Here is a 26,977-nt window from a genome sequence, read left to right as displayed (position 1 = left end):
GGCCATATAAATTCAGGGGCCTCATTCCCACACCATTCATTCAGGTATTCAGCATAAAGTACAGAATCAGGACAACATCTAGACTCTCCAGGCATCAAGGAAGCTCCTCTTCACATTCAGCAAGCATGTGCAGTTCTACAGCTATCTGGACTTGCATCAGTGGGAAAAAGAGTCTTCAGCAGAGCCTCGATTAGGTGGATACTCAGCCGACGTATGGTTTGCCTCGTCCTTGCATTGGGCATTCACATCGTTTGTTTTCTCAAGCATTGTACAACATTCTCCAAAGAATAATATAAGCAAATACTCCTGCTTGCGGGGGGGGGGGGGGGGGTGTGGGGGGCGCCCTTCAGTGGGTATTTAGGATCCAATAGTGTGTCGTCTTCTACATTCTCATTCTCTTCTCTCTCTCTCTCTCTATTCTCTAAATTGGATGCTAAAGATTCTCACCACATAAAGGTATAAAGAAGGCCTTGTTGTGCGTTATCACGGTCAAGCTGAGTGCATGTAACAGAGATCCAAGCAAGTCTAGAGTTGTCATGATATGTAGAAATTCAGGTGGATTCTCTAAATAGGCAGTAGAAGTGATCTCCTATCTCATTGCATACTAGGCTTTGAAGAAGTGTGTGCTCCTCACTCTTGACCTCATGCATGTCACATAAACCCCATATCAGCCCTCATGTATGGATGGCACTATCTCTCTATCTCAATGGTAGCGTATGCAATGGCACCCAAAGTTGACCCATGGAGATCTCGAGTGAATGTGACAAGGAAGTTCCTAGGTATTGGGATAAACTCATTCCTCTTCACTACAAGGAAGCGATCATCCTGGATGGGAGTATTTGGTTCTATCCATGTCTTATGAATGTATATCTACCAAATGACATTAGAGAAAGGAAGAAAAGAAAAGAGAAGAAATTATATTAACGTCTTACAAGAGACTACAAAGGCCTATGAGACCAATGTTATATATTGAGTATGTATCTAACATGCACATTGACATAGAAAACAAGTAAAAACAACTAGTTGTCTATTCGAAGTTCCAACACAGCAAAATTGCTGCCTTGACATTTAGTGGGAGTGGCTAGCATTGCCTCCATCATATCCTTGTCCCTGAACTAGTTCTTCTACATACGTTTTTTATGCATGAAGTGTATCCTGAAGATTAATATGTAGCTACAATACACAGGCAGCTTGTAAAGGTATAAAACATTCAATGCTAAAGAATACTAAGGCATGGAAACTGGCAATTGTTTTGATTGAAGTATTGATTTTTGTGTGTATTTGTTTATAAGAGAGAATAATTTTTAGGCTGCAAAATTACCTGAATAGCTGAAGCAGAGAAATGACTTATATCAGCATACAAAGCCTCTGTTCCTGTGAAAACACACACTTCAACATGTCTTCTCAAGAAGAACACTAGGAAGAGGTACTGCTGTTAAACTTAAGTAGAGTTAGGATACCTGTTATACTTAGTACAATTCCTCCAAGTGAAACCCAAGCATCCTTCTTGTTGTTAACAAAGTATTGAACAATGTAGTAAGGGGAAAAGGCTCGGAAAACAGACGGCTCATGCTTAATAATGTTGTAGAGCCCAATTATTCCAATTGATAGAAACCAGATCAGAACAACTGGAGCAAAAATCCACCCAACTTTATCTGTTCCAAATCGTTGTAAAAGAAATAGGCCCACCAAGATGGCACAAGCAACCCCAACAACAAATTCTGAACAGGCAAGTTTGAGATTGGCATAAGTCACCAACATTGACCATGGGTAAAAGGCAAAAACATTAGAAAATTGAGCTTATGGAATATATTTTCTTCAATGGAAAGTCCTACCATTGCTAATCCTTGAGTAGTTTACTTTGATTCCACCAACAGATGATAGAACTGCAAAAAAAAAAAAAAACTCTAAATCCTTCATTTTAGCAACCTTTGTATTAAACACTTCATTTGCATTTGTTGTGGGCCCTTGCCCAAGTGGATATCGTAGTCTGTGAGAGTTCAAACATTGACAACATATTCTAATATAACACACACACTTTTTTTAATAGTAGAAAACCAGTGTTCTATTACCAAGGAGCAATGAACATGGGGAGGATGGACTTCAAAGTCATCCAAGGAAGAAAGCTAGAAACAGTGGAAGAAGACCTCAAACTGTCGGGTTTCAATAGCCTCCAACTGTCGACAGTCATGTAGGGACTCATGAAGTTTGCATGAAAGAAAGCATAAGCATCTAGAGAAGGTTGTCAAAACATAATACGGTTCCTAACCTTCCAAGTAGTCCAGAGTGCCCAGTATCTCATCCAGATCATGACAGTGTCAAATCTAACCATTCAAGATGGCAAAACACCAAAGAGTTTTTCTCCTTTGAAGGATGGAAAACAGGAGATTGCGAGTCAGTGCTTGCAAGAAAGTTGTAGACTCCGTGCAATACCAAAGAAGATGGAACGGACTGTGCATGTTGTCCACATCTATCCTTGGAGATATGTTGTTTTGCCAGAAAAGTGGAAATTGGAAGTATTCCCACAAGGCATCTCCTTAAAAATAGACGTTGTTTGAGAGGCAGCTCACAACTCCATATTAGTTGAAGCCTTTGTTTCCACCATTTAGTATTCTTATGCATTTCCCATGAAGTATCAGCATGATGCTAGATCCACGGGGAAGGAAGCAACAATTTGTACACATTACTTACCGAAAGTGCATCCAAACGAAGAGGATTGGTATGACCAACAGGTTGCCAATCATGAAGTCTATCTTGATCATCCGCAGGTGGGATGGGTTCAAAAGGCCACAACAGTGTATTAATAGTTTTCCACACTTGGCAGTGATGCAGACCCAAGTTATGTTTTAGACAGGCTTGTAGGAAAGGAAGACAAATCGTTTACATCCGCCACATCATTTTTTTTCCAGAAACGAGATCTTTATATTAGTTAACAAAAGACAGCCTTAAAAGGCTAAGTACAAACTCGCCTCCAAGTACAAAGCGAGGATCAAAGACGAAAATGGGGAAGGATGCACTTCTCCTTTGGCTGGCCGCTCTATGAGGAGAAGGCTATCTCATACAATGGGTAGGGAGGGATAACTATACATGTGGTCTATAGTGCCAAGTGGGCTTAGCACCACTATTTGTGAGAAAAGGACCATGTCGTCATAGCCTTAGGAAGGCTTCCCGGATGCTTTCGCATACCGTTAGAACCACCCTAAAGCTTCCCCCATTGGCCGCGAAGGGTATGAATGATGTTGAGCCAGATGCTCCTAATGGACTCCGCTGGCGGAGTGTGGGTGCCTTCTATGGCTTCGGTGCATCGAGCTCTCCAGATGTGCCATGCAACAATGTTGCCCCATCTCTGGATCGAACTAGGAGTCCGGTGACTAGTCAATGGTGCTAGAATTGGCACTACCGAGATGCAAAGATGAGAGACCTGAAGGGCTAGTCCCCCACCTTCCTCCTCGTAATCCATAACAACCTTGGCCTCAGTGGCCCAAGTAACAGTGCCCCATGTAAAAGTATGGGAAGAGGCCGTGTCTATAGTGAAGATGCGAGGAATTCGCTGCCAAATTCGGGCAAGCCTTCGGGCAATCCCAAAGACAATGTCGTTGAGACTCCCGGGGATGTCCACATCTCGGACATGACGTTGGTCTGCCTCAAATGGCCAACAACATGCCTACCACCAAACTCCTAAGTGCCAGTAGTAGCCACAAAAAGAGAGCGATCTTCCAAGGTCGAAAACTGTGCCATAGCCTCTTCCATAAATCTGAGAGAGTGCGGTGAGAGACCTTGGGACTGCCAGTGTCTTGCTGCTGCTAGAGTGCCCAAGACCTCAGGCGTCTGGATCTTATAGCCAAGCCGTGCGATATATGAAAAAAATGGGGTGCTTGGAGTCTCCTCCCTGTCTGCCGAATCACGCCGAGTCCACTCTCCCGGATCCTATTGGAGGCACGTGATGGGCTGGCTCTCCCAAATCCATAAACGCGAGTCTCTCCGTGGCCACCTTGGCCAGTGGTGGTGGATCAATGTGCCACTCATGTGCTTGGAATCCAATCACCTTCACCCTCTGTAACGTGCATCCCTTGATGTCCTCCAAGGGGGGCTTTGATCTCACTAATCTGCCATGAGGTCCAATCGAAAAGGTGAGCAAGGCAAAACTCTCATCCGCGCCCGTGCCATGAACTGCGAGGAGAATATCATGCTTGGTGAATACTCCCAGCCATTGTGGAGGGATAGGGTCGGGAATCGGGGTCAACCACTCCGAAGGAATGTCGGAATCAATGTCGAGGGTTAAGTCTATTCCTGCCCCGAATCCCAGTCAGGCCCCTCTAGCGGGCCGTTGGGGGTAGTTGTGTGAATGTGACACAATCTCCAAGGGACCTAGCAGGGCCCGTGCTGTGCTTAAAGCTCCCTAGGTTACGTGTGGGCAAGCCCCTAGCATGTGACACTAGGTAGATGTATTAAGGGGTTCCAGATCAAGGGTTGTCAGAGACGGTTCTCAGAGGCCACTGGAACCACCTACTGAAGGGCCAGCTTGAGATGATCCCAAGCTCTGTCCTGATAAGCCGGGCCAAATCCACGAGCCCGCATCTCTGTGAAGATCCATCTAGTGCTTTGTGACCAAGGGCCCTCCAAACTCGGTGTACGGGCTGAAATTGTGGCCAGGAGGAAGTCCTCCCAAGGCTTGCCTCCTGGGAGAAGGCTTGTAACAATCTGCTTTTCCAGAAGGGCATGGCTCTGTATGGTGGGGTTGATGATGCCTAGACCCCCTCTGTGGCGCAGGTGTATGATCACTACCTTGGCCCAGGAAGGCCTCCCGTTGTTACGAGCCCACAGAAAGTTGCGGATCAACTGCTGAACCTAATCAATGTAGGCCCATGACAAGGCCCATCAAGAAGCGATATATCACATGGTGGCAAGAAGAACCTAGTTCACCACCACTACTCGGCCGGCTAAGGAAAGCCTAGTTGAACTCCAGTATAGTAGCTTCTTCGGAATGCTCAGAAGAAGAGGGGCTAACTCCTACTCTGGGGCCCACCTGGCATCCAAGGTAACGGAGTGGAGTGCCCCTTGGGATCCATTGGAAAGCATCAACTGGCCACCAAGTCGGGGCAAGCAAAGAGCCAACCCAAAATCCACACGACTTGTGCCAGTTGATCTGCGCTCCAGATGCACGATAGAAGATCTCTATCGCCTCTGCAAATCGTTGAAGTTTCCCCTTGTCACCTAATAAGTATGGTGTTGTGTCATCTGCAAACTCAGAGTCTAGCAGTTCCTCCTTAGTACGGATGGGGAGACGCAATCCTTGAAGCCCAGTCTCCTGGGCTAAGAGAAAGATGCTCATGGCCTCGGCAGCAAACAAAAAGAGATATGGTGCTAGAGGGCAGCGCTGCTGGGTCGAGCGAGAGAGGGGAAATCTATCACCTCTAGCTCCTTGAATGAGAACCTGGTTGTGGAGGCCGAGTAAAGTCCATAAACACCACGGATCCACTCCTTTGGAAATCCCATCCGGCACACATCGTCCCCTCCAAAAAGCCCCAAGCAACTCTATTCTAGGCTTTTACAAAATCTAGTAAGAGCACAATGAGATCCCGCTAGCGCATCTTGGTCGAAGCGGTCGCCTTCCAAAAAGTGAAGATGATGTCCATAATGCTCCGATCTTGAACAAAACCTGTTTGAGTATCATGAATCAAGTCGGGGAGGAAAGCCTATAGTCTCTGGCTGATGGCCTTGGCCAAAATCTTGTAAGCGGTCCCAAGGAGGGTGATAGGTCTCCATTGCCGAATCTCCAATTTGTCACCGTCCTCTTTGGTAATCAAATGGATCAAATCCTGTGAGAGCCTCTATATGTCATGGCATGTGTAGTCGTTGAAAGCTCCTCTAAGGACGCCTTCCATGAGATCCCAGTGTGACGAAGAAACAAGGAGACTGGAAGCTTGTCTGCTCTTGGGCATTTGCCCCTAGGAGGTGCCGTCAAGGCCTCCATCAGCTCCTCAGCCTGTCAGTAGGAAAATTCCGAAGAGTCGGGGAAACCACCGCTCTCGTATGCCGCCAGACCCGCTCCCGCGCATCCACCACTTGTGAGGATATGAGGGGCAACCATGAGTAGGGATCTGAAGAAGTTTGTGGCTATGGCTCTCACATGGGGGGGGTTTCCAAAACGATAGATCCACCCTGACCTCGCAACCTGCAGATACCATCAAGGAGATCCCTCACCAAAGAGGCAATGATGGTCGTCATCTCTACCCGCTCCAAAAAATGATGAATTAGGCGGCATATTGAACTTGCCGACTACCTCCACTCCGGATCTGGCGTGGCCAAAGGGCGGCTAGTATGCTCTGGAGAGGCGGAAGGGGAGAGGAGGCTCCGAAGGAGTCATAACAGAGGAAGCTGTTGCGGGGAGAGCTAAACTAGGAGCTCCTAATGGATAACATCTAGGGAAGGAAAACTCCAGCAACAAAGGTAAGCATCGTATACATCTCTATCCAAAGATGTCTCTCATCGGTCGATGGCGGATATCCTCAATGTCCTCCATGGTGAGTACTCTGACTGGATGTCTCCCATGCCGTGCTAGTATGGTCCTGATCCTCTGTTGTAGTCTCCGCCGGTGTCGAGATGGGCCTCTCATCTTGGGGTGCCTGGACCGCCCCAGCTCTATAGCCTGGTGCGGCTATACTCTGGGGCTAGCTGCAATGCCTTCTGGCCTGATTGCTCAATCTTTGATCGAAAGAAGTCTGTAATCTGCCTCTGTAGGTGTCTCTCCCTCTCTGATCCCCTCCCTCTCAAGAAACCCTCTCTATGTCTACGCAGCTCCAACAAGTATAATCCGAGGCATCTCTGATCCTGGTATCTCATGACTCTGGAAAGTGGTCCGAAACACTCTCTGAACAGGCAGTGAAAACGGCCTCGTATCTCATAATATACTGGACAGTGACATATATAATGTAACTCTGTCTTTGGCTCCATCTGGCACAACTGACAAATCCTGGCCTCAGCTGGTTCTTCTCTGAATCTGCCAGTCTCAATCTCTAGCTGGTGTGAGGATGTGCGCATCACCGTACCCCATGAGAAAGATGAGTATCCATGTAGCTGGGTCTAATCACAAACCCATCCTCCGTGAGCTGGAGAAGATAATCTCTATAGAAAGCCATCTTCGTACCAAGCTCGTGTGTCGGCTGTATCCATGTCCTCCTAGTGTCCAGCTGAGTCAAGTCCTGCCTGATAAGTCTGGTAATCTTTGCCCGTGTGAGAGAGAGGGAGGGTGCATCCAGGGAGTACTGAAATGGAGGTAGCCTGTCCATATACTAAAGCCATGCAGTTGGAACCAAGCTGTCATCTGTGCATACCAACATGATCCGTCTCCTTGTGATGCCAACTGTCGTGAAGACTCCAGGGCTAAGCGAGCATATCTGTCTCTAGGGAGAGCCCAAGTGCTATGTATAAAGGAGACTGATCGAGTGAGGCCTCTACTACCAATGGGGGGGCAGCCATCTCTGCACGGATAATATCATGTGGTACGGAGGCCTTGGCCCTAATCATCCGGAAAAATCATAGAAACCAAGGCCTCTCCATACATCTCCATCCATCAGTGCTACCAGCTCGGCTGTGGTGATCCACTGAGGGTCCCCATATCTCCACTCCATACAGCATGGCTGAAGTGACCAAAGTGTCAGAGCCAGAGCTTTGTTCGAGGTTCCTGAAACTGAACCTGCGAAGAGAGAGAGAGAGAGAGAGAGAGAGAGAGAGAGAGAGAGAGAGAGTCTACTAAAGACCCAATGGGCCTATGAGACCAAAGTGATACAATGATGTCCATGGCATATCTCATCATGGAATGGAAAATAAAACAGAACGAAAACATAAATATAGCTATCTCACTGGGGGTGATACAAAACTGTCCATGGAAACTCGTCATGGAATACTAAGAACATAAAAACATGGGAGCAAACATTAGCTCCGAGTAGATGGTGTACCACTCTCCAAAATGTCAAGCATGGGGCTGACGAGTATGGTCGAAAGGTCTCCCTCGGCTATGCCACGTGGAAAGGTAGCTTGATGGCGACGGAGCATGTCTTGGATCTGGAGCTGATGAGGTGATCGTGGCCGACGAGGGGGGGGGGGGGGGGGGGGGGGGGGGGCGAGGGCGTCAGACATGCTGGAGTGCAGAGGCTTGGTCCGAGGTAACTCCTCTCGGGCGAGGTAGGTCCAGAGCAGCTCGTGGAGGGTCCACAAGATCCACACTGTCGGTGTCCTCCACCTCCTGGGTCCAAAAGAAACTGGTGATGGTTGGCTGCCGAGGGAGGGGGCGGGGTGGTTGGGGCCTGTGTCTCAAGAACATAGTCACAAGGGACGGGGGACGGTGACGAGGGACGGGGACGGGGACGGGGACGGGACGGGGGACGGCCATAAGTAGGAAACAGGGACGGGGGAGGGAACGGCACTCAAAAAATATTTTTTTTTTAAATTTTTCTACTCTACACTTATTCTACTTTGGAAGTACATCAAAATGAGCACAAATTTACACTAAAATGGTAAGCTTTTGAGTCATATTAATAATTAAGTAGATACAAAATGAGTCATGACTCGAGTCAGGACTCAGGAGTCAGGACTAAGCCTTAAGGAGGCAAAATACAAGGACGGACTCAAATGAGTCAATGACGAAAAAGTGCTGAAGACTAGAGGCTAGAGGCTAGAGCTAAGTAGTAAGGCCCATGAATCATGATCCATGAATGATCATCCACGTGAAGTGCTTGCCTCATGGTCATGGGTAGCTTGTGCCAAAGAAGCATCAAGCTTATCCTCAGTCTCATCCTCACTGGCATGCTGCTCCTGCACCTCATCCTCCCGTTGCTCTTCTTGTTGACTCATCTCCCACTCGGTGAAGGAATCTGCCTTCTTGGTCACGCTCTTGCAAAGCATTCGCAAGTTCGCGCTGACGAAGACAAGGTCATTGGCACGCTCTACCCCGAGTCGGTTCCTCTTCCTAGAGGCAATGTGGCTGTAGGTGCTCCAAAGTTGCTCCAAAAGTTGCTCCAAGCAAGAGGAGCTGACGGCCTGGCTAAGTATGCGGATGGCAAGCTGCTGCAGCTCCGGTCCATCTAAACCAAAGTCCTCCCACCATAGAGCAGCACCAACTTTGGAGCGGTCAACCTGTGCATCATGACAGCCATAGGAGCCATGAAATGACCTGTACATCGAAAGCTAGTCCCTGATCTTGCGCCTAACCGATGCATCAGGCACAAGACGATCCAAGATGATCCTCCATCCAGTGCTCACCTCCCGGTCACTCTCCTGCTTGTTGCCTTGGAATTCTGGGTCCATCACATAAGCTACTGCATGCAATGGAGAGTAGTAGGAATTCCACCTTCCTAGACACAAGGCATGGATCTCCTCGTATCTGTCTTCGTCAGGCACGAAGTCTTTCAACTTCTCTATCATGCGATCCATGGCCTCGTAGACCTTGCCTATGCATGGTTGCATAGCGTCTACAATCCTCAATAGGTGGACTATGGGCCTCACCATAGCATATGTGGTCTTCACACGCTCCCACCAAGAGGCGTCATCCGCCCATAGCCTACACTCTTGGCCAGTGTTTGTATGGGACTCTTGCATGGCGACAAACTCGTCGCTAAGGAAAAGCCCCCTCAAAGCACCACTACAATCCTTCAACCGGCCCAACATGAGAAAGTTGTAGTCAAACCGGGTGTCGGAATATTTGAGGAGAGAGAGACAGGACCTCTTGTTGAACTCATGCCGAAGTCTTTGGTGGTTGAGGACAAAGGAGACCATGGTGTTGGCCTCCTCAATGAGCGGGCTGATCCATGGTAATGCCCCGATGTCCTTGAGGAGGTTGTTTAGGCAATGAGCCATAAAAAAGGACACCGTGACATGTCCATACATACTTTGGAGAATAGCTTCCGCCGCCCTATTGGAAGGCTCCCCATCCGCAACAAAGCCCACTACATGCTCAGGGCCAACGATCTCCATGGTGGTAGCCCACTCCGCCGCAAGCACATCCGCGCTCTTCCCAGTGCCGGATGCATCATGAGATGAGATGAAGTACATCTCTCCGCGGGAATATGCAACCATGCCGTGAATACTCCTCTTGCGGGTGTCACTCCATCCATCCACAATGAGGGAGACTCCGTTCCTCTCCCATTGCCGCTTTGTGTTGTCGGCCGCTTGCTCTACAATGCGCTTCTCCTTGTCGAGCAATGTAGTGCGCAAGCTCTCGGATGAGGGGGGCGTATAGGTTGAGCCATACTCCCCAATCTTCTTAACCATGACCTTGAAGTATTCCGACCTATTCAAGAAAGTAATTTACTAATGAGAAGGGGACTAGGATGATGAAAACATGAATGATGAATTGGCAATGATCGATTACACTTACCTAGCCGCTTGAAAGGCAATGTGGTCGTGGAAGAAGAACCGGGCCACCGCCATATCCACCTCCTCCTTCAACTTGGGGTTCCAATTCTCCCCAAGTGTAGATTGTCGCCGTGGGCCACGTAATGATTGAGAGGCCGTGGAGATGGAGGATGCCGGTGTTGTGGATGGAGTAACATTCCGACTTGATGGTGAAGGTGATGGTGTGCATGATCCCGATCCACCACATGACTCCATGGTAGAGGCTTGAGTTCCTCTCCCCATCGTCGCGGGGTCCACGGCCACTCATGGTGTCCTTCTTGTTGCTTCGACCGCTTCGTAGACGCTAAGCTTGTCAAGAAGTTCCCGTCTCTTCTCGGGCATGACATTTGTGCAAAACCTCACCTCATGCCCACTCTCATGCAAGAGGTGGGCTCACACTTTGTCGGCGCCACCCGTTCGCCGGTACGGGCAAAGCTTGCATACCCATGGCCGAGAACCGCCTCCATGAATGGTTGTGGTGTAGTTTACCTCCTCCCACCATGTCCATCCCGTTGTCCTTCTACGAGAAGCCCCGGCACGTGAGGAGGATGCCATGGTTGAAGATGGCTTGACTCTTGAGCCTTGAGGAATGAGAGAGAGAGAGAGAGAGAGAGAGAGAGCCTTGAGGAATGAGAGAGAGAGAGAGAGAGAGAGAGAGAGAGAGGGAGAGCCTAGAGGCTTGGAAGTTGGAAGACTCGAAGAGTCAAGACTCAAGAGGCTTGAGGGAGAGGTGAGAGCCTAGGCCCTAGAGCTTGGAACTTGGAAGTTGGAAGAGAGAAGATTCAAGAAGCTTGAGCCTTGAAAGCTTGAGCAATGAGCCTTGAGAGTTGTGAACTTGTGTGTGCTTGTAGCCTTGTAGAGGCTTGTTCTTATATAGATAGGCAAGAGAGAGAGAGGAAAGCCTCAAGGGCAAGAGAGAGAGAGGGCCAAGCCTCAAAGAGCCAAGGGCCAAGGCCCAACAGCCATAAACGGCTAGAAGAGCCAAGGCCCAACAGCCATAAACGGCTAGGAAGGGGCAGGCAGGCGACAGGCAAGCGCAACGGCCAAAAATGGGCGCAACGGCAGGCGCAACGGCAGGCGCAACGGCTCTCTGCCGTCAGGGGACGTCCGTCCGTCCCCGTTCGTCCCCGTCCCTGCGCCGTCCCGGCGTTCCAAGGCTCCATCCCCTCCGTCCCCTGTGACTATGCTCAAGAAGGTGTCCCTATGTCTGCAGAGCTCAAGCAGGAAGAGGCCCAGGCAACGCTAGTCTTGGAAGTCAATGATCCTGGAGAGTGGACCGAATACCTCACGAAATAGACAGTGAACCTCCCGCAGATCTCATAGTATACTGGGCAGTGGCATATGTAATGCTCCTCCGTCTCAACCTCTGTGTGGCATGGTCGGCAGATCTTCTCCTCTCTGTGTGTTCGTACGAGCTTCTCGGCTCTGAAGATGCGCTCCGCTCTACCTATCTCCACTCTGAGGCGGTGGAAAGAAACCCGTATCTCGCCAATCGCAATCCGCATGGCATGGGAGATGTGAACACTCAAGTAGCCCGGTTGCTGGATGAATCCATCCTCAGTGAGTGTGAGGAAATGGTCTCTGTAAAAGTGCATCTTCGTGGGGAGCTCCGGGGGTGTGATCCATGTACAATGTGTGTAGAGGCTAAGAAGATTTGACCGGATAACCCGGTTGGTATCCTCATGAGACAGCCGAAAAAAAGGGGAGTCCAAACTGTACTAAAGGGGGGGTATGCGGTCCATGCAGAGCCCATATACTGAGAACCAAGTGGAGACTAGTGCATACCATACTCAGAGTGCCCCTCAAGTGCTAGTTGTTTGGAGGACTCTAGGGCAAGCCTTGGGTACCCGTGGGGATCCATGTGACTGATGCGATGGAGGTATGTGACTGTCTGGAAGAGTGCCTCCACTACCATTGGGGCTGCAGCAAACTCTGCCTGGATAATCTGGTGTGGGACTGATGGTTTGCTGCGGATCATATGGGAGAACATCATGACCTGCAGCCTCTCAACTCGTTGCCAATCCTCATCGGATAAATCTCGCCCCAGAAAGCTGCTCCATACATCAAGGCTGGTGTGACGAGGGTGTCAAAAAGCCAGCCCTTCATCTTGGGCTCCTGGAAATGTGCCTGGAAGCACTACCGCTCAAGTAAGCTCAAGGCTGCATATCCCCGCGTCACTCTGGCATGTGCTGCTGGAAGCATGGTAAAGCGTGGGCCACTGAAAGTGACACCAAGGTAGACATAGGACGAGACAATCTCCACAGGATCCCCTCTATATGTGAAGCTCAATCTGGATGTGACGGGGCGAGAGGTATTGAAGACCATTACCTTGGTTTTACCAAGGTTAACAGAGAGGAGGACGATGTCATCTGCATAAAGTAGTATGGGGATCAATATGCCTGCCAGTGTGGGACCAGCCCCGCCTAATCCATCAATGAAGCTCGAGATCTCATCAATGTAGAGGCCGAAAAGAGTGGGTGATAGAGGGCAGCCCTGTTTCACCCCAATAGTGCTGGAAATCTCTTGTGATGTACCTCCTGGGGCTCTCACTCGTCCAGTGACGGACTCATAGAGGGCGATGATGCTCCAAACCATGTCAGATGGGACTCCGATCTCCTGTAGACGGTGTAAGAGGCGGGCTCGGGGTACAATATCAAAAGCTTTACGGAAATCCACAAAGCAGCAGTAAATCCTCTGGTGTCGTGCTCTACCCTCCTCGATGATGGCACGGAGGTTGAAGATGTGGTCAAGCGTAGAGTAGCTGCTTTAGAAGCCAGCCTGTCCTGAGGCTCTGCATCCCTGGCTCTCTGCAAATGAACAGAGCCCGCCTCGAGCACTGATCCATAGAGTTTGACCAATGTGTGGCCAATCATGATCGTCCTGTAGTTATTAGGATCAAGTGGATCTCCGGCTTTGAGGATGGGGGTGATGGTGTTGGTCCAAGAGGGTGGAAATCCTTCACAAAGGGCTATATTGAACATGTAGGCTAGTAGGGGCGCTAGGGTATCATGGGCATGCGAGATGTACTCGGCAATGAGTCCCTCATCATCTTGGGCTCGCCCATTGCATAGTCTACAAATGGCCCTGAAGACCATGCCCTTTGTGAAGAAGGTGGAGGTGGTGGGGGTAGGGGTGGCTGATGGGGGATATGATAGAGGAAGCGTGCATAATAGGAGTGCCATGTGTCCGGGCAGGTGATAGGTGTGGGAGGGCGATGTTCTCGGAGTTTCCTCCATGCCTCTTTGCAATTCGGCCCTAAGAAAAGTCGGTATAACTCATCCTCTTTCCGAGCATAGAACTCCTGTTTCTTGCGTTGGGTGAGCCGTTGAGAAATCCGTTGTGCTTGGCGCTTCATGATTTGCCCAATCCATACCTCATGCTTAAGACGGGAGCGTGTGGCTCGACATTCGTCATCATACCAACAATTTTGGGGCATGGAACCGCAAGGTGGCTTGGCGGTAGACCGCCGCATGCAAATTAAAGAAGCTGTGGCGGATGTGTGGAGTATGGTGGTGAGTTGTGTTGTGAGGGTGGATAGGGGGACAGTAAGTTCCACATCCTGGTGTTGGTGGTAGATGTGGTTGGAGTAAACAAGGTCAAGCTCGTGATCAAAGAGGACCTGAGTGTAATGTGAGATGGGGGGGGGGGGTGGAGGGACGGGTGGTGTGTAGGTAAGAGTGAAAGAGAGGTAGGCATGGTCAGCTTCAAAAGGGGGTGGCGGAATGGAGAAGACGGGGATAAGGTGTGTCAAAGCCGGAGATTCCATAAGGTAGTCCACAGTGCTGGTACCTCCTGAGCGAGGGAAGGAGGTGAGGGTGCCAAAGGAGGGCCATCGGGACATCCCGTTATAGATAACGAGACCATGTGCAGCTCCCAGCTCTAAGAAATCTCTCCCGTACACTGTGACCTTCTCACAGCTTGTGATGATCGTTGCAGCCTTGTGTGTCAATGATGTCCAGCTTCTGTAGTCTGATAGGGTCGTCTAGATCGAGTAGTGGGACCTTTTGACTTCCCGTCCTGGCGTTGAAATCCCGGAGCAGGAGGACTTCCCCCAACTGTGAGAACTCCATGATATCCTCATATAATGGTAAGTACGGTGATTGGCCATGTTGTGCGGCGTAAGGGGAGTGGCGTGGTGGAAAATAGCACACAGCAATGTGGATGACTCGGTCACTGCTAAGTTGTAGCCGCACCCAAAGATATCGTGCATCCTCATCCTTCTGGACGATGCTGAGAATTTGTCGGAGATGGGATCTAAAAAGGACAGCTACCCCCCCCCCCCCCCCCGAGCCACGCAAACCTCCTGATGTGCGGGTCTCGCCTCGAAAAGCTTACTCCCACTCATACCCTGCTATGTATGGTAAGCCCCTCTCAAGGCTCCAATGAGTCTCTGTATAAAAAATGGTCTCTCGCTCAGGATTCGACCACCACAGCATGCCGTTACAGTTCCATACTGCCAACCCCAGTTTGGTCTCATCGACCCCGCGTCCCTATTTGGGACGGCGCTCAGTGATAATGACTCTACCATCTCTGTAGATAGCCCACTTGCCTGCTCTGCGGGCCTCATGAAAAGTCACCATCGCCTCACGCCGGTGTGCCACCTGTGCTGGAGTGAGATCATCTCCCATGTACACCTGTGTGCCCTTGAGGGCAGCCCGCCTGTCTAAGAAGGCCTGTCTGCTGGTGGCATCAGGGAATCTAATGATGAGGGGTCGCTTTCGTCTCATATCCTTTCTTGCTCTCCATGTATATGCAAAGGGGGGGGCGATCCCGTCCACTCTTAGCATCTGGCAAAGTGTCATGGCATCCTCCTTTGGGGAAGCCCCCGCCTGTAGTCCCCGTACTCGTAGATGGAGGGCCCTATCCTTCCTGCGTTTCTCCTCCTTGAGAGTCTCATGTATGATGCTTTGCGGGGGTTTGTGCTTCTTCACCACCTCCACCCAATCTTTCTTAGTGGTCTGCAGTTCTTCTGGCAGCTTATCGCTCGCAGCTTTCAACTGCTCCAAGTCAGTCCTTAAACCCTCCTGAATATTGAGTTCCCCTCCCTCCACTGTATGGTCCTTGACTGTAGCCTTTAGGGCTCCCATTTCTGCCCGGAGTTCCCCTATCATTGGGAAAGCTTCTAGCATTCCTGTTTGTTGCAGCTGGGTCTCTTTCAACATCTGAATCACCTCTTCCTGGTGGTTCACTTGGGCTGTCAGTTCTTCAATCTTGTTGTTCTTTCCCTGTATTTCCAACTGTTTTTCATGTTGGTTCAGAACCCTGTCCAGCACCTTCTTCTGTTCGCCCAGTAATTTCTTGGTGTTGTCCTCCACTGTCATGATGTATGCCTCCAGCTCCTGTAGGTTCATTGTGCTATCCCCCTAGTTGCTGCCTTGGAGGCCTGAGCAAGCGCAGGTTGGAAAAGGGGCGCGGACACACAGCGTGTGAACAGGCGCAGCCTCACAGGGAAGCACGGCAAAGGGCGCCTGCGCCTGTGCCTGTGCGCTGGAAACTGGGAGGCGGAAGCAGGGCAACAAAGGCGCAGCACGGAGCAGCACAGGACAGTTCGAGTAGGCGCAGCACAATAGGGGTGTGTAGTGCTCAGGCGGGTGGGTATGAATAGGCGCAGCACAACGCGGACAGGGCAGTGCACAGCGCGAGCAGGGTGCGCAGCACGAGCGGATGGATACGAAAACGAGAGACCACCAGCGCGCAGCACAAGCAGGGAGGGGCTTACGCGACGTCACGCCATGGACCACTAGCGCGCATAGAGAAATGAAATGAAATGAAATATTATATTAATGTCTTCAAAAGGCCAAAGTGACCTATGAGACCAAAGTTACAACCATATGACATCTGATACACTATCTGGAAAAGAAAAGAATGGACTGGAGGTAAGTATCTAGCCCTACAATACATCAATAGGGAGCATCCGGAAGCAGCAACTAGGGAGAGTGGGAAGCTAATGCTACTAGTCAAAATGGGGTACATGAGTACATGGATACATGGATACATGAATATGGGGAGTACAAAAGTGACAGTGAGTACAACAGTATATGGCTGGAGTGGTAATCATCCTAGGAGCTCTAGCATGGGTCTCTGCTGGATGGCCTGGATATCTGCCATAGTGAGATGCTTGGTCGGACGAGCCCGATGCCTCGCAATGATGCTCTGAATCCTCCGGTGTAGGCACCGTCTCTGATGTAAGGATCCACGAACCCTCGGGCGTCTGGATCTGCCCAACCGGATAGCTCTCTCAACTAGAGTCCCACGGGGTGCCCACTGTTGGGCTGTCGGCTGTGTGTCCTCCGGGTAGTCCCTCTAAAGAAGTCAGTAATCTGTCTCTGTGTGGACTCCCTGCCAGTCGGGCGTCTGCTCCTCATAATGGACTCTTGAGCTTGTGGATCTCCAGGAGATAAAAACCCAAGCATCGCTGATCACAATAGTCCATGACTTTAGCCAGTGGTCCAAATCCCTCTCTGAAAAGGCAATGGCAGCACCCTCGAATCTCATAATATGCTGTGCAGCGAGACAGATGTAGTGCTCCTCCGTCTCTGGCTCTATCCAACAAATCTGACATATCCTGTCCCTTGGAGGTATGCCTCTAAATGTGCCTGTCTCTATCTCTAACTGATGTGAAGAGGTGCGGATCTGCCCAATGGCGCACCTCAATCCATGAGACAGATGGGTATCCATGTAGCTCGGTCTAAGTATAAAGCTATCCTCAGTGGTGCGGAGAAGATGGTCTCTATAGAAAGCCATCTTCGTTCCTAACTCCTGTGAGGGCTCTAGCCATGTCCTCCTAGTGTCCAACTGAATGAGGTCCTGTCTGATGACTCTACTAATCTGAGAATGTGTCAAGGTGAGAGAGGATGCCTCTAGAGAGTACTGGAAGGGTGGAAGTCTGTCTAAGCTGAACCCGTGGAGCTCAAACCAGGATGCTGCTGCGCATACCAACACAAAGTGTCTCCCTCCATGGCTAGCTGATGAGAGGACTCTAAAGCAAGTCGTGCATACCGGTGCCGGGGAAGCTCCCAGGTGCTATGAATGAAGGACACTGATCTGGCAAGAGCCTGTACTACGATCGGTGGTGCTCCCATCTCGGCTCGGATAATCTCATGGGGTACCGAGGCCTTAGCCCGAATCATCCTGGAGATCATGGACACAAGTGGTCTCTCCATCGATCTCCATCCATCGTATGTGCGTCCTGATCGACTGTGACGATCTAGGCTAGGCCCCCAGATCTGTACTCCATATAGCATAGCCGATGTGACCAGCGTGTCAAAAAGCTACAACTTAGTGCATGGCTCCTGAAACTGTACCTGTGAGCACATCCTCTCTAGACCTCCTAGTGCTGCATATCCTCTAGTCAATCTCTCCTCTGTTGCCCCTCTCATGGAAAATGTGGGCCCAGTGAACACCACTCCAAGATATGTGTATGAGGCACTGTGTCAAAGGCCTTGCGGAAATCCACAAAGCCACAGTAGATCCTCCTCCCATGTGCTCTGCCCTCCTCAATGATAGCCCTGAGGGTAAAGATATGATCCAAAGTAGAGAATCTCCTCTTGAAACCAGCCTGTCCCTGAGCTCGGACCCCTTGTCTCTCTGCCCATCTGCTCAACTCATGCTCAAGAGTAGAGGCATATAGCTTGGCCAGCAAGTGACCAATCATAATGGTGCGGTAGTTAGTCGGCAGGCTCGGATCTCCAGACTTGAGTACTGGCACAATCGTGGAAGTACTCCAAGTCCGAGGAAACCCCTCACACATGGCTCTATTGAACATGAGAGCTAGCAAGTCTGCAATCATATCTCTAGCATGTATGAAATGCTCGGCTACAATGCCCTCATGATCCTGTGCCCTCCCTGTATGCAATCTGTTGATGGTCCTCCTCACCATCTCTGCTGTGAAGAAGGTAGAAGTGGGTGGACAAGGCTCTGGAGGGTTCGGTAGTGGTGGTTGCTCTGGTACTGTGTAGAGGGAGGCTGCATACTCGCCCATGTATCTGGAGAGAGAGAGAGAGAGAGAGAGAGAGAGTTGTATTAATGTCTTCAAAAGGCCAAAATGACCTATGAGACCAAAAGGTTACATCATATCCATGAGGTACATCATCTTAGGTACAAAATAGTAATAAAGAAAGATAACAAAAATCTAGAACTTTAAAATCTGATCTAGGTACGTGAGCAGAGAGCTCTCATATCACCCTAATACATCCCTCATGGGCCGCTGTGACATGGTTCTCAAGGTGGTAAAACTGAGCTGGCACAAGAAGGTCCTGCGATGATGGGAGATGATGGCCTGGATCTTCCTGTGGTGGCGTGGCTGTAGGCGAGGGCCATGGGATCTGGGGCGTCGAGCTCTGCATAACTCAGTGGCTCTGTCGAGTGTCACACCTCTCGGCCGAGCTCCTACACTAGCCTGTGGTCTGGGTGATGGGTGGATCCGCCCCCTCGGAGTGCTGGTATGGAAGAAGTCAGTGAGAGCTCTCTATGTTGGTCCTCAAGCAAGTACAGCTGATCTGGATCTCACTAAGGACTCCCTGTGTCTACGGAGCTCTAGAAGAAAAAGTCCCAGGCATCTTTGATCCGGGAAGTCCATGATCTTGGAAAGTGGTCCGAACCCAGCTCGGAAGAGGCAGTGGAACCTCCCCCGAATCTCATAGTATACAAGGCATCGGCATATGTAGAGAGAGAGAGAGTTATATTAACGTCTACGGAAGACCCCAAGGGCCTATAGACCAAAAGTAATACAATGGTACCATGGATATACTGAGCCATGGAAAACTGAAAGAAAAAGTAAAATGAAAACATTTGTCAGTACATGTGATCAACAGATGATCCTGTGTAGAGTGAGATATGTTGTGATCAGCTAATGATGATACCCGATTCGGCCAGAATTGATCTGATGGTGGAGTGAATGTTAGGCCTCTGTGATGGGAGCGTGTCATCTCGGCGGAGAACCTCACGAATTTGTCTTTGTGTGGTGGAGGGTCCTGATGCTCTAGGTTGGGGACGTCTGGCTCGCGGAACGGATCGAGCTCTCTCACTAGGAACTCCTTTGGGGCGTGGAGTTGGAGCGTGGGTACAGATGGTGGGCTTTGATGTCGTACTATTGTGGGCAGTGGATTCAAATGTGGATGTATGTACCACAAAGAAATCTGTGATGGCTCGAGCTGAGGGGTGGGAGAAGGATCAAGAGGGGAGAAATCCGCCTGGGTGGGAGGGGGAGGCTGGGAATAAGAGAAAAGGCCCATCGATGGCTCGGTGGGGCCTGAGAGCCTTGTGGGAATTTGGGAACCTCGAGAGGGATCGTGGCGGGGTAATGGCCTCCATAAAGGTGGGGCCGGAGGTGGGTTCGTCGGGTTAACTGGGAGAGGCCAATCACCGTCAGGCGGCTGCTAAGATAAATGCTTGAAACAGTTCTCTGACGAAACCGTATCCTCTTGTGCCCTGTCAACTTGGCGTGCCCGACGGTGTTGCTCTACTCTGGAAGTTGACTGGCGACTCCATCTCGGGCCAACGGGTTCATTGTCTTTGAGGGCTTCCCTGGCCAAGAGCCCCTACCATTTGACCATCGAAGTGAAGTTGGTCACGACCTATCAGCTGTTGTTGGCGAGTCAAACTCAACGTGGTAGTAGCCATGCCCCAAAGGATAAATATCAGTGATCTTTCCAAGTGCTCCCAAAATGCTAGCTTGTCACAATCTTACATACCAAGGTGGAGGCCTCTAATGATGTGACTGTCGAGGCGAGGGAATGGAGGTCTGCCTCGTAAAAAGAAAGGCAATGGACGGCAGCCTCAGTCGGGGATGACGGAGTGGCTGCCATGGAGTCCTCCCGAGGGTTCAAGACCAGAAGAGGCCGAAACTTGCCACATATTGGGCACTGATGACGTTAGTGGGGATGTCATAGTATCTAGTCCATACTATGCATAATGGAGTTGATAGTTATATAGTCTTGTGGGTTAATTACCATGAGTATATAACATGCATGTTCCTGAAAGGTGAATTTGGGCATGTTCTTGGATTCATCTAGGTATATATATATACATGTATAAAAACCCCGAGTGTCACAATCGGTGCACCCCCCATCTCCACTCGCACAATCTCATGTGGCACTAGGGAAGGCTTACTTCTAATCATTTACGAGATGATCATCACTAGGGGCCACCGTATACCTCTTCCGTATCTGTCTGAGCTGGCTCCCCCCTCCGTCTCCTCCTGTTGTACAAACTGGGACCCCAGATGGGAGCTCCATACAATAGTGCAGGTGTGACTAGTGTGTCAAATAGCTAGAACTTCGTCCTCAGCTCATGAAAGTGTATCTGTGAGTACTGCCTCTCGAGTGAGCCGAGGGCTGCATAGCCATACATCAATCTGGTTTCGGCTGCCTTCCACATAGAGAACTGCGGTCCAGCAAAAGTGATCCCGAGATATACATAAGAGGTCACATGCTATATAAAGTGCAGTGCGGGCTCCCCACTATATGTAAAGTGCAGTGCAGATCTGCCTATCCACTGTGGGGATGTATTAAAGATTATAACCTTGGTCTTCCCAAGCTTCACAATGAGGTCCCGGTCCTCGCAGAAGGCCTGTAATGCATCCAAATGCATCTGTAGCCCCTCTCGTGAGTCAGAGATAAGGACAATGTCGTCTGCATACAATAGGATAGGTATCAAGACTCCTGCCAATCGTGCTCCTGGTCCTTCCTCTTTGTCTATGTAGTTTGATATCTTATCGATGTATAGCCCGAGAGAGAGAGAGAGAGAGAGAGAGAGAGAGAGAGAGAGAGAGAAAGAGATATTAAGTGTCTATACCAAAGACCCGATGGGCCTATGAGACCAAAGTGGTACAATAATGTCCATGGCATATCTCATCATGGAATGGAAAATAAAACAGAATGAAAACATAAATATAGCTATCTCATTGGGGTGATACAAAACTGTCCATGGAAACTCGTCATGGAAAACTACGAACATAAAAACATGGGAGCAACATCAGCTCTGAGTAGATGGTATACCACTCTCCAAAATAGAGAGAGAGAGAGAGAGAGACAAGTCGATGTAGATTATGCGATAATGAAATGAGTGCCAAGTACAAAAGATAAGGACATCCAATAAGTGGATAAGAGGGTGTTCACATGCACGGGGAAAAAACCTCCTAAGGGGGAAAAAGTGCCCCTGCTAGTACTTAGTGTGTTCTCACACATCACTATCATGTATATGGCTACAAGGGTGAGTCTTGTGGGACATGACTTTTTGGCGATCTTTTTGAGGCGAGGTATCAAAATGTACTGAGCTTTAGAGTTTCCCCATATAAATTTTGCTGAGCCTCTTTTTTTTTTCCCTCAATAGGTTTTGAATATTGAGACCATATTTTTTAAACTAGTAATATATGATATCTACCAATGTTGGTACTTGGCTTGCAGCCCATTTAAGTGGCTTGTAGCCTTTTTGCCTCCCATTTCATAGCTTCATTAATTATCAGTTGGCAAGCAATCCAAATTTACATATTTTTTCAAACCCTAAAATCCTTAGTTCAACTCCAAATATGGCTATATTTGTAATGAAAATTATCCAAGCTCACTGAATTGTTTTGTGCAAAAAGGAAAGCTTGCAAAAAGCTCACCAAAAATCCACCGTGTCTTGTGCTGCCCTTGTAAGAGTACCACCAGCCCCACCTACATTACCCAAGCAACTGTGCTCTAGTTAATGAAGTGTATCTTGTGGTTTCTATCGTGGAGTCAAAGGATCGGCCTTCTGGCAATTCCCAAAGGCAATGACAACAAGTCTTCATGTGTGCCCTGCAGATTGTCAATTGACCACCTCTAGTTTCCCACCTTCATCAGGACTTCATGACAGCCACTCCCGACATCCCCACATGAAGATACCCCCACATGCATTTCAACCTCAGTAGCTCCTCTAGAGTCTATTACTTTAGTTGGAAGGATTGCTGGCAGCTGACTAGCCCATGACCACCCTCTAAGAGGCTCTGGTCAACAGGGGTGCATAACAGACATTCAATTACGTGTTCAGGGCTGTTCCCGGACTAAGTTCGACTCCAAGGTAATGGCTAGCTTCTTCTTGCAGAGAAATACCCTCTCATAATACAGCGTAATTTTCTAGATGGCACTATGGGCTTCTTGTCTGTTATTGATCCCAATCTCACGAACCCGCAGACTGCACCTATCTCACTGTATGATTCTCAAGCAGAGGGCATATCTCATGCCCGAACACCAGTTGTGTGCACTTTGACTTGGCTAGGACTGAAGCCAAGTCACTAAATCTTACCATCCAATCCATATAAGGAGGCAACTCTTTTCTGGTTAGCCATCGCACAAGCAGAAGAGTGTAGGACCAAACACTGATCCTTGTACCACTTCTAAATATTGGTGATTTGGTAACATAAAACAGAAGCAAAGGTTTTTACTTTTACTGATAAGGAGCTACAAGTGGAAAAGGAAACCACCCATGATCATAATTATGGAAGTGATGAAGAGACTTTGAGGTACCTGAGATTGCAGGTGTTAAGATACCATCCCCTATTACCATACAGGTGCCAAATAGAACAAGGAGGACTAGAGCACTTTGACGGTAATCTTTAGCTTCCAACCATATTTTTGTCTGTCTTGCTGTCGAATCCCTATCAAACTCTTTTCTACTGTAAGTAGTAAGCTTCCGGTCTGTTGGATGCTGGTTTGTGATTGCATTAACCCTTGCATGTCTACAGATCAAAGAATACAGTGCAAAAGTTCCACCTGCAGAAAGTGAAGTAATGGATGTTTGCTTCAACTTGTGTTCATAGTGAACATGTGTTCGTGACACCTGTGGGTGCATGCTAGCTAGCTACATGTGTGCATGCATGGTGTGTTTATATTTGTGGCGTGCATGCATTTATAATTGTGGTGAGATTGCGTGCGTGCGTGTGTGTGCATGCATGCATGCATGGTGCGCTTATATTATTGTGATGAAATAGCATGCCTGTGTGTGCTTGCATCCATGGTTTTCTTATATTGTCATGAGATTGGCTCTTATCCACAAGCAGGCAGAGGAGTTACCTTCTCCATTATCATTTGCTCTCATGACAAAGAACGTGTACTTGATAAGCGGTATCAATGTGAGTGAATATATGATGCAAGAGAGGACCCCCATCAGACTTCCATTTCCATCAATGCCTTTAGGAAACGTGCTGTGGAACACATAAAGAGGTGATGTGCCAAGGTCCCCATAAACAACCCCAAGACTTTGAAATGCTAAGCGTAAAACAACAAAAGCTGGCATGACCTGCATTTCATCACCAAGTGTTTTTTGAGAAATATTAACTTTATGAACTTGCATACAAGTCACAACAAAGCTAACGAGAGTGAGATCCTTAACATGAGATGCACATTCATAGCAAGTAAACAAACACAAAATTATGTCTTTTGATCCAAAGGGTGGATGTCTACCACAAGGTCAATGAACTATGTAGAAGATGCAGTTTGATCCAAAGGGGAGGATGTCTACACAAGTTCAATGAGCTATTTGGAAGATGCAGAGGTGCACTGCACCCCACCACGCCTGCTGCTGTTCTGTCAAGGGCACACCACCGTACCAGGGATGTATTCGTAAGTCTTGCTCATGTTCCCCTCGAATTAGCCAAAGATGTATGAGAATGGAGTTTAGTCCACAAGTTTTAGTGACAGGAAACGGTCCTTTCCCAGCCAAAAAATCTGGCAATTCTGTTTCTGTTTTTTTAAAAAAAATTTAATATCCTCTCAAGATTTGCCCTACAAAACCCAACTTTCTTCGTCGTCTCCTTCAAATTATAATCCACCCCATATTTTTCCTCTATTCTTTCAATTTTTCTGCCCACTATTTTTTCAACTTCACAATTTTACCTTTCAAGTATACTATGTAATGTTACATATTATCTGTTTCCTAACCATTTCCATTTCCTAGTTTTGAGATGTATCAGTTGGATAGGCATCAGTCATTTTTGTTTCGGTTCCATTTCATGCAACTATGCCACGAGTAGTCCACCCATTCTGCAGAAATGGGTAATGGGTGTTCATTGCCTTCAAGCCAGTCATCATACCTGCCACATGGGTGTCTCATTACATTACCTGCCAGGGGGTCATTTAAACTTGCAGGATTGGCTTATGATGAAATCATACAAACCTGTGGACTTAATATTCATAGAAGGTAAGAGATAAGACTACTAGAAGAAATGGGCGCTGACCCTTGATCTTTCCAGCTCATGGACTTGGCCAGCTTCAGCATCCAAGGGCTGGTCCAACCTCTGGTTGAGTTCCCACATCTTGCCCATCTCAATATTGCCTTCAGATCCATCAACAGAATCCATCTTTGAAGGTGGCTTTATTTAAAAGAGAGCTATCTGTTCACGAGCAGTCAACTACATGTGCAATCAAACAATGAAAATGTTCTGAAAATGTTCTCCCCTTCCACTGATTTGGGCACTGTGCTAGTCAAATGCACAGGTCTACATAGCCTATGTTTCTACGTAGGTGGACAAGCAAACTCTATGTAGAAAGGAGGGCTAGAATATGAAAGACGACTGTAATTGTGATGGAAATCAAGAGGATTTTTGCCAGGGTGATTGACACAATGGGAGTACAAGGTAGCTAGGATTGCTAGAGGGGAGAAACTAGTGGCCAGCAGCATCTGGGAAAAAATGAGATAGGAAAAGACTAGTAGGAATAGACTGTACGTTGGAGATGAGACGGGTGTGTACTGTAGACTGATTAGGGTGTGGGGGGAGCATAAATGAGGACAAATAACAGTACTAAAATGCTAGCGGAGAGGTTGAAAGGAAGTAAGACAGGAAATGAAGGTTTCTGACTTGATTGATATGTTTTGGAGAGGAGTAAAAAGGGTTTATGATGATGATCTGCTAGATTGGGCTATGGTTGAGGGGTTGATTGTTTGATTGATTCATATATTCTTTGCTCTTTTAGTGGTGGTAGTAGGGCTTCCGTGCTACTGTTCAACATGACGTGGGCTTCTTTGGTACTGTTCTCACCATGGCTGCTGTTGATTGATCAGATGCAAAGCACCCATTTAAATGGGGAAATTACCTATCATCAATTTATGCTCTCTTCTATCAAGATTCAATCTTGGATCTAAACTTTTCTGGAATTCATCAAAATGGGATTGTTAATTTTTCGCAATTAAAGTCGCGGGTTTGTTTAATCTATGCTAATTTGCAGGCCCCGCCATATAAACTACGGTAAGATATATATATTATGGCGAAATTCTGGTTTCTTGTTGTGGGTTTTGATTTGAGGCGTTGGACTTTATGCAATTTAAATTGTGCATGTATGATCTGGGGGTGGATTTAGTAATAATAATCTACCCGTTTAGATTAGAGAGTGAAGATAATCCGTCATCAATTTATGCTCTCGTTATTCGGATTAGATTCTTGAGTCCGGATTTTTTCTTCATTTCAATGATGGGTTTTGATTCGGATTGAACCAGACGCCGATGCGTGATGGTTTCTAAGGGTGCACTTAAGAAGGATTTTATACATGGATTAGCAGTAAAAGGAACAGAGAATCTGAAGAGGAAGAGGCCGAGGCATTGAACTGTTTTAAACACAATTTTCTTAAGGTCGTGGGTTTCTGTTCAGAAATTAATTGATTGATTGATATGGGCATTTTGTTGCTGCACGGGCGTCCTCATGCGCCGGAAGCTAATTATCTTAATTTTAACTTTAGCGGAAGAGGACATTTTTCTTGTGGTTGGGCGGTGTGCATCAGTCTTTAAAATAATCCATCCAAGCTTTTACTTGAGGCGTGAGGCGATGGCGATGGCATAAGCAGATCGCCATCGCCCACGTACAGGAATCACCACAAAAAAACAGTGCATTTCCATTGTTAATAGTTATAATGAGTCCTTATAAGGTACAGTAAAGTGTACAAATCTGCCTCTTGCTTTAATGTTCTCTAAAAATCTTTGAAGTAATTTGTTGGATCACGATTAATAATTATTGGGCCATTAATTAATGTTACTTGTATCACGGCATTTATAGCTAAAAAGCAATTAATAGCCCTGCTTTGATCAATCTAAGCAAACTTACAAAGCCCAAATATAAGTATTAGTCTCTCAATCTCAATTAGAATAAACTTACTATACCTTGTTTCGTTCTCTTACATGAATCTGTACATAAAGTATTAGGACAATAGTAATTATCGAGTATTAATTTGTGTAAAAAATATTGATACAATAAAAGAGGCAACACAGTTTTCTTCCACTTGTACTTTTAAAAGTTGAAACGAGTACAATTATTGTTTATTAAATTAATGTTATAAAAAAAGGAGTAACAAATATCTTTCTTCAATGTTTGTAATTTAAAGTAGTAAAATTGACACACGTGCGGATTGCTAATCACTCTTTGTACGTTGGCTTTATGTTGGGCACATATCACATCAAAGGGGAGTCTCGTATTGTCCACCACGAAGTTGAGTTACCTTTGCTACAACTTTTGCTAGGATGTTGAGGAGGATGAAAGAGACTTGCACTTCAGATAAGACCAAGCTCTGATAACCTTGGCCCCATCTAAAAGACCAATGACTACCACACAAAAGCAATACTTTTGCCATGTTTTCTC

The 26,977-nt window shown here is 47.9% G+C and overlaps 1 protein-coding gene across 3 annotated transcripts in view; it reads right to left on the bottom strand.

The window, feature by feature from the left end:
- The window catches only part of LOC147633246 (potassium transporter 10-like), a 43,494-nt gene extending 18,058 nt beyond the window's left edge, over positions 1-25,436 (bottom strand). The window contains exons 1-6 of one of the 3 annotated variants that reach the window (XM_086806276.1): positions 24,590-25,436; positions 23,427-23,652; positions 22,881-23,126; positions 1,836-1,886; positions 1,461-1,721; positions 1,322-1,374 (exon numbers count right to left, since the gene is read on the bottom strand). In XM_086806276.1, the coding sequence (XP_086662402.1) occupies positions 1,322-1,374; positions 1,461-1,721; positions 1,836-1,886; positions 22,881-23,126; positions 23,427-23,652; positions 24,590-24,712 (960 nt within the window). In that variant the 5' untranslated portion in view covers positions 24,713-25,436. The remainder of the gene's footprint in view (positions 1-1,321; positions 1,375-1,460; positions 1,722-1,835; positions 1,887-22,880; positions 23,127-23,426; positions 23,653-24,589) is intronic. The other 2 variants (XM_086806278.1, XM_086806279.1) reach the window with 2 other exon arrangements.
- Positions 25,437-26,977: the final 1,541 nt, after the last annotated feature.

Source organism: Cibotium barometz, chromosome 12, assembly GCF_041138505.1.
Source record: "Cibotium barometz isolate CiBa-2024 chromosome 12, ASM4113850v1, whole genome shotgun sequence".
In the NCBI taxonomy this organism is placed as follows: Eukaryota; Viridiplantae; Streptophyta; class Polypodiopsida; order Cyatheales; family Cibotiaceae; genus Cibotium; species Cibotium barometz.
This window is presented reverse-complemented; position numbering and strand designations above follow the sequence as displayed.